This window comes from Panthera leo, chromosome C1, assembly GCF_018350215.1.
Source record: "Panthera leo isolate Ple1 chromosome C1, P.leo_Ple1_pat1.1, whole genome shotgun sequence".
Classification (NCBI taxonomy): domain Eukaryota; kingdom Metazoa; phylum Chordata; class Mammalia; order Carnivora; family Felidae; genus Panthera; species Panthera leo.
The window spans coordinates 141,355,634-141,372,329 of NC_056686.1; the positions used below are offsets into that span (position 1 = coordinate 141,355,634).

General features: G+C 37.7%; 1 protein-coding gene across 1 annotated transcript in view; it reads right to left on the minus strand.

Moving 5' to 3' along the window:
• The window catches only part of NEB (nebulin), a 223,788-nt gene that overhangs the window by 175,993 nt on the left and 31,099 nt on the right, over nt 1–16,696 (minus strand). The window contains exons 19-34 of the mRNA XM_042948758.1: nt 16,424–16,525; nt 16,215–16,322; nt 16,021–16,125; nt 14,898–14,996; nt 13,772–13,876; nt 13,120–13,227; nt 12,921–13,034; nt 10,061–10,258; nt 8,303–8,410; nt 6,727–6,825; nt 5,845–5,949; nt 5,649–5,756; nt 3,968–4,279; nt 3,662–3,868; nt 1,503–1,607; nt 697–804 (exon numbers count right to left, since the gene is read on the minus strand). Coding sequence (XP_042804692.1) covers nt 697–804; nt 1,503–1,607; nt 3,662–3,868; nt 3,968–4,279; nt 5,649–5,756; nt 5,845–5,949; nt 6,727–6,825; nt 8,303–8,410; nt 10,061–10,258; nt 12,921–13,034; nt 13,120–13,227; nt 13,772–13,876; nt 14,898–14,996; nt 16,021–16,125; nt 16,215–16,322; nt 16,424–16,525 — 2,091 coding nt within the window. The remainder of the gene's footprint in view (nt 1–696; nt 805–1,502; nt 1,608–3,661; nt 3,869–3,967; nt 4,280–5,648; nt 5,757–5,844; nt 5,950–6,726; nt 6,826–8,302; nt 8,411–10,060; nt 10,259–12,920; nt 13,035–13,119; nt 13,228–13,771; nt 13,877–14,897; nt 14,997–16,020; nt 16,126–16,214; nt 16,323–16,423; nt 16,526–16,696) is intronic.

A 16,696-nucleotide genomic window follows, 5' to 3' on the forward strand; every position in this document is an offset into this window, starting at 1 on the left:
AATCTTTGAAGAACACATTTTCAGTGGCATCCCTACAAGGAAAGTTGTAGAATTCTTACACCGCTAGCTCCCAAGCGGTCTGTACACATGGGTGGTTTCTTTCTCCTTTTTTCCTAAACCGCGATTGTAAGCCTCCAAAATAGTATGTGACAGTGAAGTCTACAGGGCATGCTTGCTTGTTGAAATTTTTGAGTTTCAATGACGGGAAGAAATGTAAGTGTATGCTTTTCCTATTACAGATGAAATGGGCATCAATTTACATAAGCCAAAATTATATTCTAGAAAAATGGGCCTTTTAACCATTTGGTTTATAAGATCTTTACATTTTATATAACATCTTTGCAATCTTCTTAATACAATTATAATGCAGGCAGTCATCTGAATTTAATGTGTTAGTGCCAGTTAGGGTGTTCACACTGAAAATAAATGTGGGCTGTCAGGGTAATGTGTCAGTAAAGGTAATTTGGGCTATGAATCGGGGAGAAAGTGGCTTTCAGATTTATGACAGCTCTACCAAGTGGGGTCAACTGAAAAGAATCACAGAATGTTGAAAAAGTGACAGGTTTTCAAAACAATATTTTGTGGAGAATTTGAATGTCATTAATTCAACATACTGTTTTATCATTTAGACAAGCACACATTTAATTACCGTTTAAAAAGGCAATCACCCACATTTCACCTAAAATTTTTACTTACATCGCTGGCAATGTTTCTGGATGCTTTGGCTGCAGTGATGGGAATAGCGTCACCCAGCACATTGTTGCCCTTGGCTATTAAATCATGCCAGTCCCGTTTATAACAGACCTGGGATATAAAAGGAAAAAGGATGTCAGCATGCTGTGTATTAATCAGCCAAAGTGATTCCTCAGTTGCTGGGATTGTTTTATTCTTTTCCAGCTATACAGTAAAGGAATCTCCTAACGCATGTTCTGTTTTAGGAAGTCACGTTAGCAAAATATCACACTTTGTGTAGCATGAAATTATAGGACTCTGTACCAATTACTCACCCAAACCTGGTTTGGCTACATACTGAAGCAGAATACTGAGAAACTGGAGTGGATCTAGAATAAAGATTCTGGAAACCCTGGTATGTGAGGACCAACTGCAGAAAATGAAGTTGTCTAGTCTTATGAAAGGAAGGTCAAGGGAAGACCAAGTGGTTAGCTTTAGAAACTTCAGTATTATTGTAATAAAAGGATTTCATTTATTCCTATGTTTCTGCAGGAAAATAACTTTCTCTATTTGCAAAACTAGGAAAAATAAGCCGAAGTTTTAGAGGAACAGATGTTGGGCTCCATGTAAGGGAAAATGGTATATCCTTTTGAGTTTTCTTGCCCTGGAAAAGGCTGACTCAAGAGGCGAGAGCCATCATCAGGAGATAGGCTTCATACGGGGTGTGTAGGAAACTGACCTAAATAATTAGCAAGGCCACATTCTACTCTAAAATTCTATTATTTTACCATCATGTCTGGATTTCACACACTATCAAAAACCCTACTTACATCACTTATATTGTAAGCGTTGCACTTGGCCTGGAGAAACTGAGGAAGATCAGGACTCATAGTGTATTTATGCTTCACATCTTCTCCTTTAGCTTTGTATAAGATCTGCAACACACAATCACAAAAATAAAATGCATTAAAGATAGCACAAAAACGGAAAAGGCTTTAATTGCACACTTAGCACAGTCCACCACGATTCCTATTGTTAAAAATCATGAAAGGTATTTTCCTATTTTTAAAAAACTCAAACATTTTGTCTTTAGAAAGATCCCAAAGCTTTGTGTATTAAAATAGAGAGAAAAATAGAAAACAGGCATCTTTGACTGAGATGAATAGAAAATAAGTTCAAATGTGAAACCCTATTATGAATAAACAGGATTCACCCAAGCCAGAAACGTTCAGCGTTTGCTAGTGGCATTAAAATTTCTTAAGGTCTTAGAAAATGGCAGTTAGAATGAGTCTTTCACTTCTGCTAAAAACTTTCCAATTATAATTGCAGCAGTAAAACCACATGGTAATTTCTTCAGTATATGAAGGCGCTTATACATAAACCCAGTGTACTCAAAAGGTTTACCATTTCATATTTACCGTACTTTATCCTTTTACAGATGTCTGAAAGACATCTAAGTGCATGGTATAGAACTTGTATCCTCTTCTTGGTAATAGAAAAGAAATTGCTTAATTTCTAAAACTAAAACCCAACTGAAATCACAAGTAGATTACCAATCCCGACTGTCATTAATCCTATAAATCCCTAGGCACGTCTATGTACAACATCACATATAAACCGGTATGCATTTATCATAAATAAAGTCTAAAGTGGCTGATATCTATTTGAACCTTCAAATACTAAATAATTCATTCCAGAAATCCAAGAGCTATCTTTACTTCCTCACTGCCTGTAGAAACCATAGCTAAGCTTTCACAGCATTCACAGAATCTCATCAGTTCTACCTTCCACACATCTCCTTTCCCATTGCTACTGCTTTAGTTGAAGCCCAAATGAGCCTTCTGTTAGATTTCTGTCAGAGCTTTTAATCCACCCCCTTACCTCCAATCTCTCCCCTCAACAATGCAATCTCAGCACTTGTCAGAGCTATCTTTTAGAACACAAGTCTGATAATGCAACTCCAAGGATTAAGATCTTCAATACTTCCCATTACCCACCCCACGATGTCCAGAGTATAAATTAGGACACAAGACCCTCAATGATGAAATAACAATCCCAAACCCTTCATTGTCCTTCCACTCATTACCTCTTGACGGTCCTTCTGTTTTTTTCTTTTGCCAAGAATGCACCCTTCCCTTATTTGCCAGGGAAGCCTTGGCAGGCAGTTACCTCTTCCCTTATATTTATTTGGCACATACCTCTCCTGTAGCATTCACCTCTCAGTAGGACAATGCTCTGGTTTCGTCCATGCCATTTTATACTCCTATCTTATATCTTTGTCATATCCTGTATCTCACTAATCTTTGTCTATGTCATCTTTATACCCTCAACATATAATACAGTGCCTGGCACAGGGAAGGTATTCAAAAACATTCATTCAATAAATTAATAAATTAATGCTTTTTATATCCCTTTAATTCTTCTATCTAACTTTCCTTTGGATCTCACTTTAGCCAGATCATATACATTGTTCATGGACAGGCAGACAAACAATATACTAATCTCTAAGACCTAAGGTTTTGAAAGTCTCTATAATATTTATATATGATGAATTCTGAGACGCAAAATCATATACCCATATGAGTTACTTCCCTGTGTTAGTATTTTACATATGAAAAGCAAATATAAGCAACTTAATATAGAATTGAATATGATATATTTGCCAAAGTGTCTGGGACTTAAGCTTAAGTTTTGTGTGTATGTGCACACAGGCACACATGTGCAGTACTACAGAACTTGTTCATCATGACAAATTTATCCAATAGCAGTATTTCAAAGGAAGTTAAAAAGGAGGTTTTAAAAAGGAAAGAAAATAGCAAGATAGAAGAAAATGAAAATATTAGTGCCCAAACTAAAAATAATTTTAATTTTTATTTTTAAATTAAATACAAGGAAAATTATTGGCTCAGAAGAATAAAAAAATTGAGCGGCTGTTTATTTTGTTAAAGCCTCCCTCCGTTCTTTGCCCCCTTTCTTTCATTGTACTTACATCACTGATTTGTTTTGTGTTCTGTTTTGCCTGGACCATAACTGGGGAGTCCACAATGCTCGTAAATTTGAGGGTGTCTGGATGTTGTCTGTACTTCTTTTCGTTCAGGGCATCACCCGCCTTCTTAACTTTTTCTACATCCAGACTGCCAATAGGTATCCAGCCTATGCCTTTCATCCAGGTGTTGTAGTCTTCCTTGTAGGCGTTCTACAGCAATGGGAAAGAAGAGGAGTAAGTGCCCTGAGTGGTAGGATCTCACACAGGTTCTGACCTCAGAGGGGGACTGTCTGGTGGAGTGTCACTTACATCGCTCTGTATGTGCATCATGTTTTTAGACAACTCCAGGTCCATGGCGTCAGGCAGGTAGGTGTAATGATGGAGAGAATGCTTGTAGTTGACATTGCTGGCAACGTCCTGAGCCTTCTTAGCTGCCACAACGTTGAACATATCATGGGGCGTGTTGTATTTCGTCTTTGTCTTCTCATAGTCTTTTTTATACTCCCGGTCTGACTGCATCTTGGCCACATTCATATAGTGAACCAGTTTAGGATCATCTTGGAGACTTTGGAAGCCAACCATTTTCCCTTTGGCTTTTTCGTAATCTTTTTTGTACTGAACCTATTGGAAACAAAAGTGGGCATATTTTAAAATGTAGTTATGAAGATTTTACTGAACAATGAGACCATGATTTAAAGCAATGGAGCTCCCCAGAAATTACTTCAATAACCAAACAATTAGATATTCATTTGTATACAGTTTGAAATGTAGCCTGGTAAAATTAAAATGTTATATCGAGCCCATTTGATTGTCTATAGCTACTTCTGCCACCCAAGAGAGGTTGGGTTGGGGGTGTTAACCATAATTCACATCAGTGACGAGATAGAATTATAGTAGCAGTAGAATTTTAATGAGTCTTTGGATACCCAAAGAGAGACCCAGAACCAGTTGTATGAAAACACGAATCAGCTCTGAATAAGAAGGTGAGAAGAAGTGAACTTGCTCGGGGAGATCTGGGAAGAAGCATGGGAAACTGAGAAGCAGAGACGTGAAGGAAGGATTGTGTGTATGTGTCGGGGTGGGGAGTAGCTGGAGGAGTACCCACAGAGAAAGGGGGTGGGTAAGAAATTTTGGATGGCAGGGCTTTTAGGATACAGATATTTATTATTCAATTGTAACTTATTTACATTGGTGCAAAGTCAACTTCATTTCAAACAATCGGTGAGGTTGTGCTTGGGACTTAAGGGGAATCCAAAACGGGGGACTGTGTTCCATCTCTGGATCATGCAGACCAGAAAGAGAAGTGAATCTAGAGTAGGGGAGTCCAGGTGAGCCAGAGCAAAATCATCACGTGCAAGCCAGGAGCTGGAGTTATGAAAAGACAATAAACCTCAGAATATCTGCAGCAAGCTGAGGGGGAGGGTACTCCATCAGCTCTAGGTCAAATGATAGGGGCTTGAGTCAATTTGATTTAACTCTCAAAGAGGAAAGTAACTAGTCCACAGCTGGGTGAAAGTAAGATAAGGAAAAGAAACAAAGACTAACAAAATTCCTAACTTTCATGAGTCTAATGATTACTGTGAAACTTGGGGCCAATTCATCCATCTCTGGAAGCAATGAAGTAAAAAGAAGTAAGGCAAAGAGGGAATTCATATAAATTAAGCAAGTTTTGAGATAAAATCTTACTACTAGGAGGCTATAAGGATTTAAACAGTGAGTGACTTATTTCCACGAGAGAAATAACGTGAATCTGTGTAGCAATATGGATGAGACCTTTAACTTAGGGTGTTTGATGAGAACTGGCTAGTAAAGATTCTACAAATCCTAACCCCCAGGAAAACTCAAATCTATTTAGGGAATTTCCCCTTCTCAATAGTTTTCAGAAGGGCTCACTTCCAATTAGGGACAACAGACATGGTGACTTGGGGATAACAAGTCCACCCTGCCCACACTTTCTAGTTACACACAGGTGACCACCGGCTCTACTTACATCACTCGCCGCCTGCCTGGCAGCTTTGGCAGCTTTGATGGGAATCGCGTCCGATCTCAGGTCATATCCCTTCTTGCTCAAATCTTTCAAGTCTGTTTTGTACATACTCTGAAAGAAAAAAAGTCATCTGAATACAACTCAGGCCACATTTAGAGAGGGCTTCACATGCAATCAGCAGCTGAGCTCATGTGCACACCTCACTGATATTGTAGGCATTAACTTTAGCCTGGATGAACTGGGGCAGGTCTGGTGGCAGACTGTATTTGTGAAGCACTTCTTCTCCTTTGGCTTTGTAGGCAACCTGAAAGAGGGAAAAAGTGCATAAACAAACAAAGTAGGGAAGAGGGGTTAAATGACACAGGAAAATAACTTCAGAGTGATCATGTTGCAGAGAGTTGCTTTTTATGAAAGACATTCCCTGTGTCACCTCCACATTCACCCGCAAAGATCTGTAGGCCTTCAAAGTCTCATATGCAATGTACAGGGTCCCCTATCTTGGTCCCTGTTCGGCCCTGGCAAAGGTCCTTAGGTATGCCTGAGGAACCTCTGGATTTTGTTAGGGGCACCTCATGGAACTTAGCCCAGGGAGGTAACCTGATAAAAATGTTAACCTGCAGACACTTTGGTCAGCACAGAAGAGGCTAACTGGGTAGGATACACAAACCATCTATATTATATCTGTGGGTTACTGATGGGACTTAGGGGTAGTTTATATGATGTCTGTCTTAGCTCTGACTTACAATGTGACTCCTCCATAAGATGTGTTGCCTATGTTCATTTTCCTGGTCTTTTCTAGAAATAGGTTTGTAGTGTTTTTTGTCGTCAAGAGAAGTCCCTCTTACCTTCTCCTTGGACGGCAATGTTAAATGGCTGAAAGGACAGTGAACCTAGTATACATAATACTCTAAAGATATGAATTAGGTATGCTTTATTAATGAAAGGCTGGGAGAATTACAGTTGCTCACAAAACTGAGTCTCTTCAGACTGCATAATAACTACAGGTAATCAGTATAGTAGGAATACAAATGTACTTGTATTAATTAATATTTATTAAAATACAGATAGGATTAATACTTACATCACTTCTCTGAGCCTGGTTGATTTTAGACTGTACTATAATCGGAGCATCTTCAATCGAGGTAAACTTGAGAGTGTCTGGATGTTGGCGGTATTTTTTCTGTTTGGTGAATTTAAAAAAGAAAAACAATAATTTTACTCTCACTGAAGGCTAATATATAAAAAATCCTTGAAATTTATTTTGGAGAGATGAGGATTTTTCCTGATTTTAAAATGTAAACAGATTCTTGGTTGGCTTGGGGGAAAAGATGAATACAATACAGAAGCCAGTGTTTTAAAAATTGGCTTAATTTTGGATTGTCTGGGGCAGTACAGCCCAATACAACTTTCAGGAACCAGACTTTGTTTCTTGCTTATGAAATGAAAAATGAAATGAAAGAGGGTATTCTCAGCTAAACAGAACCCAGAAACACCACAAAGTTTTCTAAAGGATTACCAGAAAAGCACACAAGGAAATCTGGATTGTCTTTGCCTGTCACTAACAGGTTCTCAAGTTCCTGTCACTCCAACCGAGGTAGAGAAGTAAAGAAGCTCTCTGGCTGAGGGAGGAGGAACAGAAGAATTAGGGTAACAGCGAGTGGTTCCTGTAGGAGAGGGAGGACTTTTGTTCTGCAGCCCCCGTGTGCTTAGTACACAGGTTGTCACTAAAGTGCTGAGGAGCCACAGGAAAGACGATGTTGGAAGGTATTCTCATCGGAAGCTGGCAACTGCTAGCTACATTCCTATATTCTTCTCCATCTAGTCTCCTGGTCGTCTTCCTTTGTGCATATTATACATCCCACTTCTGTGTACAAAGTAGCACCACCCAGCTTCAGACTTCTGAAAACTACCAACCTAGAACTTTTTTGAAAAAATCTGATAAAATGTTGCTCACCAAAAGCAAGCAAAAGCACAGAACAGAAACTTGAGTGGGAAGAAAACCCTCACTCAGCACCTCTATTCCTTCTTTATTTGGCTACCCTCCCTGATGATGGATTTGCCTGACAGCAATGGGAATGTTCCACTGTTAGACAACCAAACTGCAATATAGCTATACAAAGGAATACTACTCAGTAATACAGAAAATATTGCAGACCCATGCAAAAACATGGTGCTAAGTGCAAAAAAGTCTAATACAAAAGAAATTTCTAGAAAAGCAAAACTATAGAGAAAGAAGGCAAATCTATGGTTGCCTGGCGTTGAAGATGGAAGCAGGAATTTTTCAAGGAAACTTTGGTATACTACAAGCATTTTAAAATTCAATTATGGTGATGACTGTGCAACTATACGAACTTATTAAAACTTGTCAAGGTGTGCACTTCAAATAGGTGAATTTTATGGCATGCAAATCATACCTTGATAAAGTTGTTTAAAAATATTTTTATCATGAATGGTTAAATGATTTTGGTGACATAAAGGGGTATGCTTATCTACCTGGGTAATTCATGCATATGGTACGTTGTTTGTTTGTTTTTTTTAATCTCAGCAACAATTACTAGAGAATGAAGCAGTAAAGAAGGTGCTTGCGTGGTTTTGGGGGCTTTAACATAGCACGTTCCCAACTCTCTCTCTGTATGTAGCACATAGGACGGCTTTACCTCATTCAGGATGTCTGAAGCTCTCTTTGCCTTTTCCATTTCCAAGGACCCAAAAGGTACCCAGCCACAGCCTTTCATCCAGCTGTTGTAGTCGGCTTTGTATTCAACCTACAACACCAAGAGAAAGGTTACTGTTCTTTGCTCAGCATCATCCTTACTCATAAGACCCTTAACATTTTACCCAAAAGGATGTTTTTAGGATTTCTGAAAAGCTTCTTCCTCTGTACATTAAGGTTATTTAAAAAATTTCCTTCGTGAGAGATTTTAACAGCCCTTAGGTTATCACTGCTCTTCTAGCTGGCATATATTCCATTTGATCCTTATTTCCAACTGAAGGGAAGTTTATGGAACTCAAGTTCCAAACTGGACAAATGCTACCCTGCAAGCTGTATTTCAAGGAAGAAATAAAATTGTTATATTTAGATAATCAAATGTGAAATGTTTGCTCGCTAGAACTCTAAGTCAAATTAGGGCTGAAGGCCACATTGAAGATGGATAATTTCGCTCATTTTCTAATTAGATAAGATATGATAGTAGTTAATTTGCAATATGTGTTTGCACACATTGCCCTTCATATGTAATGATTAGTTTAGGAGTGTTTCTGCGTTGATTAACAATGCGCATTAAAATAGTCGCACTCATTAATTTGTTTATGGAAGGTCATTATCATTTGGAATTACTCCTATTTTGGGGACAGTTACTCAATGTTATTAAAATAATAGGCCACTCTTATTGTCTGGCTATAGGAGGTACCTAAAACTCACATTCTAGATACAAAATTCAAATTGCTGTTTAGTGTGGGCCTTTTTAATTGGAATTAAAAAAAAATCAAGAAACTATTTGTTTCCTGCCTTTGAGAGGCTTACAATCTACTTAGGAGAAAGAAACATAGCAAAATTAAAGAGCTAAATAAGATAATAATGCATAAAGTAAGATTGTTAGTAATGGGAATTTCAAATTGTACAGTTGCTGTAAAAAATAGTAGAGTGGTTCCTCAAAAAATTAAAAATAGAATTACCATGTGACCTAGCAACTCCATTTCTGAATGTACACTCAAAAGAATTGAGAGCAGGGTCTCAAATAAATATTTGTCATCTACATTCATAGAACCATTATTCGCAGTAGCCAAAAGTTGGAAGCAAACCAAATGTCCACTGGAAGATAAATGGATAAACAAAACTTGGTATATACATATAATGGAATATTATTCAGCCTCAAGAAGGAAGGAAATTCTGACACATGCTGCAACATGAATGAATGTTGAGGACATGACATTAAGTGAATTAAGCCAGTAACAAAAAGACAAATACCAAGTGACTCTGCATGTATGAGGTCTATAGAGTAGTCCAGCTCAAAGAAACAAAAAGTAGACAAGATAGCTACCTATATAAAAAAAATTGTTGATAATAATGGAGATCTTTGTGACAATGGTGATGATAACAGTGAATGTTTACTGAGACTTCACCAGGGCCTGACACTAAGCTAGGTATTTCGCATGAATTCAAATTCTCAAAACAATTCTTTCATTCTAGTTTTACAAGGAAGGGATATAGTGATGGGTTCATGCTAGAGTCACGTCTCTCTAACTCTGAAGGGCATGGTCTCATAGAACCACAAAGGTCATCTTCCCATTACATACTTGCTACATACAGAAGACAATGCAGACACTTCTGAGAATTGTCAAAAACATGACTCCACTTAAAGATCACTTCAGTTTCTACCTTAGAAAGAGGGAATAGAGAAAAACTGATTACTCACATCACTCTGTAGTGCATAAGCCTTCTTGGCAAGATCCACGTTGATGCTATCAGGCGGGTAGCTGTAATTGTGTAAGATGTGCTTATAGTCCACATCACTGGCAATTTCCTGAGATTTCTTAGCTTGAGTGACTTGGAGCATATCAAGAGGTGCAGTGTAGATGGTTTTTGACTTCTCATAGTCTTTACGATATTCACGCTGTGAATAGGAAATTTCCATTTATTACTGCAAATCTTGAATGGATTTCCAGAAAAGCACAGAAATCTCTCATAAACAACAAACACGAGTTAGAGAAACACATTCAAACATCTGAGTACTTATTTTTTCCTATAATTTGTTCATATGTTACACATTACTGAATGCTTTCTCCCCCAAAAAAAAATCATACATGGACAGATTTTCTCAAATCTCTCTTTAGCTCAAAGAGCAATGTCAGACATTAGGAGCCCACAGCTTCTGCTTCAACCAGGTATTACTTTATTTTAAAACAGGGGTTTTCAAGGACTTTTAACAAGAATTATTTTTACCAAAGCCATCTCAACTTTGAATTGTTTTCGAATAAGGAAGTATTTTTTAATTGATGAGAATTCTATGACAATCATTTCATACTTCTGATTATATAAAATAACTACTTCATGAATAGAGCTATACATTTGACTGCTTGGCTTTTCTAACATCATCTTTAAATGGTTACTGATTTTTCAACCTGACTATGCTTCTGACAGTAGATAAGCTCCACTGAGAATCCCAAATGTTTTTCATACCAAGCTTAATTTTGGTAACAATTTAAAAGAAGCTTCAGACTGCAGCAGTAATAAGACCTCAGAGGAGAAAAGTTTGTGAAACTGAGCCATTAAAGTAACCTTGGCACTTATTACAGTGTTCTCATAAACCAAATGCCTTGACTGGGCCTCAGAAGGCACTTTCATTGGCTGGTTTTCTGGAATGTTAGGGTGCTAATTAGGTCAAAGCCCCAGCTTTATCATGTCCATTCACCAATTACCTTAAGAGAAAAATTCTGACCCAGTGCCTCTAGGAAAATTCTAAACCCATTATATCTCCCCATAATCATATAAGCATTAAAGACAGTGACCTAGGCTAGTAAGTATAAATATGCCTTATAAGTCTTCTGTAGAAATTCCTTTTGCAAATGATCTGATCTTTTAGCTTTCTTAGGGAATACGATCTTCTTTCTAAATATTTTGTGGGCAGTTACTTTTACTGAATAAACTTATCACTTAATTATAAAACCTAGACTTTGGTTTATAAAAATAAAATATGGAAATTTTCTGACAGCATGCATGAACACTGAAAAACCAATAAAGCAATGTCACAACAGGATTAGTGTGGGGAAGTGTTTTTGACTAAATTGTTTTGACTCTTTTGTTCATGCTCATACCAGTTCACACATATCTGCGTCTATAAAATGCTGTCAAAAGGTCCAAATGGCTTTAAAAGATTCTCTTTAAAAGCTATGCACATTCTGTATCTGCAGCCTAGCATTTAGCCTAGATATTCTGTGAGAATGATTCATCATTGGCTATCTCTTTTGGTTGCCGATGTCAATTACCAAGTATTTTATGAACACTTACTTTGTGCTTAGTGTTCTAATGGGTTCTGTGATAAGATGAAGAACAAAAGATAAAGATACATGTGCTGTTAACAGGCAGCTATAAACTTTTGAGTTGAGAAGGGATAAGGATCTAGTGAAAAGCGCAGTATTATGTATGTGAGCACTGTATACTGACATAATTCAGTGTGAAGTTATTAGAGAAAATTACTGAATATGATGTTTTAAAGTGTTATACGACTATACAGCAAATGCGAAATGAATTAAAGAAGGTATATATAGATCATTATATGAACACACAGTTGAAATGAAAGTAAATGATACAAACACCCTTCTATTTAATTATGAAAAATAATATTTGCAAGCTATTTTGAAATTCTTACTCTAAAGGAATTCTCTAAACATTTTTTAAGCAGTATACACTGCAATTTGTAATAGATATTTTCTTCTCTGCAGTAAGAATTTTAATCAAAAGATGAGACTTGGACATAGGGAAGCCTTAGGGAATTCATAAATTCTCTGAAATTCAGACAGAAGGCATGAAGAAAAAGTTCATCTATCTAGAAGAATGATCCAAGACTTCTATCAGATTCTCAAGGTGGTCTAGAATCAATGGAGTATTTTTCTTGAACCTATGCCAATACTAATGACTAAAGTTAACAAAGAACAATAGTAAGATTTTTATCTGTGATACATGATTTTCTTCCAATATATAGACAGTTTTAAAACCATCATTTTAAAGGTATTTTTAGGAGAAAATATGAAAATATCTACTGATGTCTTCCAAAAAGTTTTGAGAATTAAAATCAATATTCTATTAAATATTAAAGCATATATTTTTCACAGTGTAATGGATATCAAGTATAAATCAGTAATTTCCCTCCTTAAATTGAGAGGTACAAGAATCTGGGAAATAATTCTACTTCCAAAATTTCTCCTCAGCAATTTGTTGTGAACATGACAGAACCCATGGATATGGAATCTTTTTAATATTTTTAAAATGTTTATTTATTTTTGAGAGAGCATGAGCAGGGGAGGGGCAGAGAGAGAGAGAGAGAGGGGTAGACACAGAATCGAAAGCAGGCTCCAGGCTCTGAGCTGTCAGCACAGAGCCCAATGTAGGGCTTGAACCTACGAACCACGAATCATGACCCAAGCCTAAGTTGGATGCTCAACTGACTGAGCCACCCAGGTGCCCCTGGATATGGAATCCTTTTACATGCTACCACCCTTGGGCATGTTAACAGGGATGTTGTCTTGAAAACAAGACAGATTCACAAAGACACTCACATCACTCTGGTTTTTGGCCGTCTTCAAAGAGTGCAGCATCTTGGGATCGTCATGAATGCTGAGGGGTCCAATCATTTTCCCTTTGTTTTTCTCATAGTCTTTCTTGTACATCACCTGTAAAGACATCACACATGCCAGAGCCCACCCATCAGGAAAGGTCAGTGAGGGCGCCCTGCCCAGGTGCCCAGGCCACACTCACATCGCTGGCGATCCTGCTGTTGGCTTTGGCTGCCAGCAGGGGAATGGCGTCCACTTTAATGTCAAACTTCTTTGCTTTGCTCTTCTCCCAGTCTTGCTTATAGACATTCTGGACAGAAAAATTTCAGCAGAGGAGTTGTAAGAATGAATCTAGCACAGATTCATCCAGTAAAAGAAACAGATTGAAAATTTGTGTATATAGACTTATTTCACCTACAAATACCATATTTACAAAATGATAGTATAATTATTCATTAATCTGTCATCCAGCTTCTCCCCTATATTCTTTTTAACATTCTGTGAACTTTCTAAAGATTGTACTACTCTGATGTATAAAGGACAATGTATAATGACAACCATTTTGAGAAAGTGAAATGCAACATTTATAGGACAGATCTTACAAAACTCTAGAGATTAGCAGGGGCATAATTCAGAGGATGTTTCTGATGGTAACAGAGAATGTGGGAAATGAAAAAAGGATAGCTAAGTAAGAGCCTTGCGAACATTTAGGCCTTAAAACTCCACTCACACTCTGAAAACAATCTCCATAGTTGTTTAGTTGCTGAACTCCTAATCTGGTTTTTTACAACACCCATCACATCTCCTCTTTGCAGGTACATGCAATGATAGATTTCTGTGCCTTTGGTACTTACGTCACTCAAATTATAGGCATTGACTCTGTGTTGGATAAACTGTGGAGCATCTGCTGGTACGTTGCACTTGAATTTCTCACTTTCATGTTTTGCTTTGTAATTCAGCTGGAAAACAGTAGAAGATATCCAAACAGTTCAGAATCAGAATTTCCTTGAGGGCATATAGAGGAGTGTTGATATATATGGCTAAGTACTCCTACGCTTTTCAGAAAAAAAATGCCTCAAAGAGGTAGTCCATCCAATCAAAGTCCATTACAGAACCTTGACCCTCACTCCCTCTTTCAGGATTGGGATGGAATCCAGTTTGCATTGTCATTTTGTAAATGCTATCACAACGTATGTATGGGAAACTCATTGTCTAAAGTTTTAGGCTGTGCCTTCAGGACACGGACACTCAATCTATTAAATTCTGTGATCTTCTACTCAAAGTGTGGTCTACCAACAGCAGCGGCATCACCTACAAGCTTGTTAGAGAGTCAACATATCCCTCCAGACCTACTGAATCAGAATATTTTGGCAGGGTCACTGGGTGATCCACGTGAAAGTGAATGTTTCAGAAGCACTGCTGTTCTTGCCCTGTTCTTCACATGGCTGGACCGTTCTGCTTTGACCACCCAATTTGAAGTGTCCCCCCACTCACCCCCTCTCCCATTACTCTGTTTGAATTCTGTCTCATGACCCCATATTAGTTTTCTTATTACTGCCAGGTGTCTTTCTTGTTTCTGTGCTTTTTATCTTCTTATAAAGTCTTAGCAAACTCAAGAATGGAGACTGCTTGCCTTGTTACCTACACAGATAGATGCTCTTGTTGTTTTTTTCTTTAAGTTGCCATCAAGTCTTAGTCTGCGTTATTTTGGGTATGTGACACATCCTAATGAGCAAATCCCCCACTGAAAATTGGTGACTTATTGAAGAAATATTCGTTATTTTTATTTTCATCTAACACCATCTTTCCTGAGGCTACAAATCAATCTGGCGGCTTCATTTGCATTTTATTAAACCAATCTTGAAAAATGACACCGTTGGGATGACAGATGAGACCATGAAGATTAAGCAAGAAAATGCTTCTCTTTCAAAGAAACACAGCATTCCAGGTCACTCACACTTGCACAAACAGGGCACTTACGTCGCTAAGCTGTTTTGTGTTGAGCTGGGCTTGCAGCAGTACAGGAGTATCAGTGACGGCTGTGAATTTAGTCTTATCTGGGTGAACTTTGTATGTATGCTAGAAAAAAAGGTTCTTGAATGAAATTTCATAATGTATCTTTATATTCTTGTTCATATACACGCTAACATATAAAAAAATTCCAGTCAAACATAGAGTTTATTTCCTGAAAACTTGGTTGATATGTTTTCACTTCTTCTCTCTCTCTCTCTCTCTCTCTCTCTCTCTCTCTCTCTCTCTCCTGAAGTTGCCTCTAAACTGGCCTCCCTGCTGCAATTTAGCAACCAGATTAATCTTCCTCCTGTTGAAGCCTTACAATGGCTCTCCATTGCACATGGCTTCACTCTAAATTGTACCCTGGCTGATGAACCCTACTCTACAGAATCCACCCCCAACTTCACCTGTTACCATTTCACCTCTTCCTACTATCCCTCCCTCCAGTACACTTCAGCCACCTCATCCTTTCAATTCCTTGTTCTTTGCTTAGACTGTTTTTCCAGTTGCTCTCACCTTGATCTTGGCATGGCTGCACTTTCCTGCCTTAGATCCTCCTTGAGCACCTGGTCTATGGTGCCCATCCAGTCTCTCTCTCCCACATCATCCTATTTTAATTCTATAGCATCATTCTACATGGGTTGTTTTACCATTGTCTGATATCTTTTTTAAGTTTCTGTGCTCTTTATTTTCTGCCTCTCCCAGTAAAATTCATGCTTCCCAAGAGGCAGCCCATCTTGTCCCCTCTTCTCCCCCAGCACCAAGGACAGTGTCTGACACAAGCTAGCTCCTCATGTAAATTTGTTAAATGAATGAACACCTATGTCTCATAAATCTCCCTATTTTCCCTTACTCCCCAAACCATGTATATATAAACTAGCGGACATAAAGATTTCTAAAACCCAAGATATTTTCATAACAAATAGTTTTCTTCACAGTAATTTTTGTGCTCTCCAATTCCACCCAAAATTTAAAATTTAACATCTCCTGCTAATCACTAGATGTTAGCATTGAAACTCCTGCTAAAATTACCACTAGATGGCACAAGAATCCCAAACCCAATTTTAAGAATTCAGAGCAGCTGACTTACATCTTTGCACTGGTCTAGCTTCTTAATTGCTTCATATTCTTGCGTTATTGTCTGAGGGAAATAACATTTCCCTTTATCTTCTTCATATTCTGCTTTGTAATTTTTCTAGAATAAGAAAGAATAAAAATAGATCATGGTTATTATTGCCCCCAAATAATATCACTGAGAGGCATGGATATTTGTCTTCAACTTACGTCACTGTTTTGTGCTGAAACTTTCATGCAGTGTATTTGATATGGGTCCTCGAAGCTGCCTACATAATGTCCCAAAACATTCTGTACATATGAATCTTTGTATTTAGCCTGAAAGAGAAAACATATTGACAAATATGTCAATTACATATGTTATTTGTCAAGTGGTAGAAAAGCCCCAAAACTCCAGGGGTAACCATGGCCTTTCGAACCTCACTGAAGTTCTTCAGCAGAGTGTCAAGTTGATATTTGGGGGTCTCACAGTAGTTCATGCTCTTTGCTTTTGTCTTCTCATAGTTTTCTTTGTATAATCTCTGTCAAAGGAAAAAGAAAAACAACGATAAAAAATATGTATCTCATGATATAAAAGCCATTCTCATCATTGCTATACTTAACCAAAAAGGAAAATTTTGTATTTTTTCAGTACTTTCCATGAAGCAAAAAAAGTAGAATGAATATGGCAGAGGCTCATGTCTTGTATAATC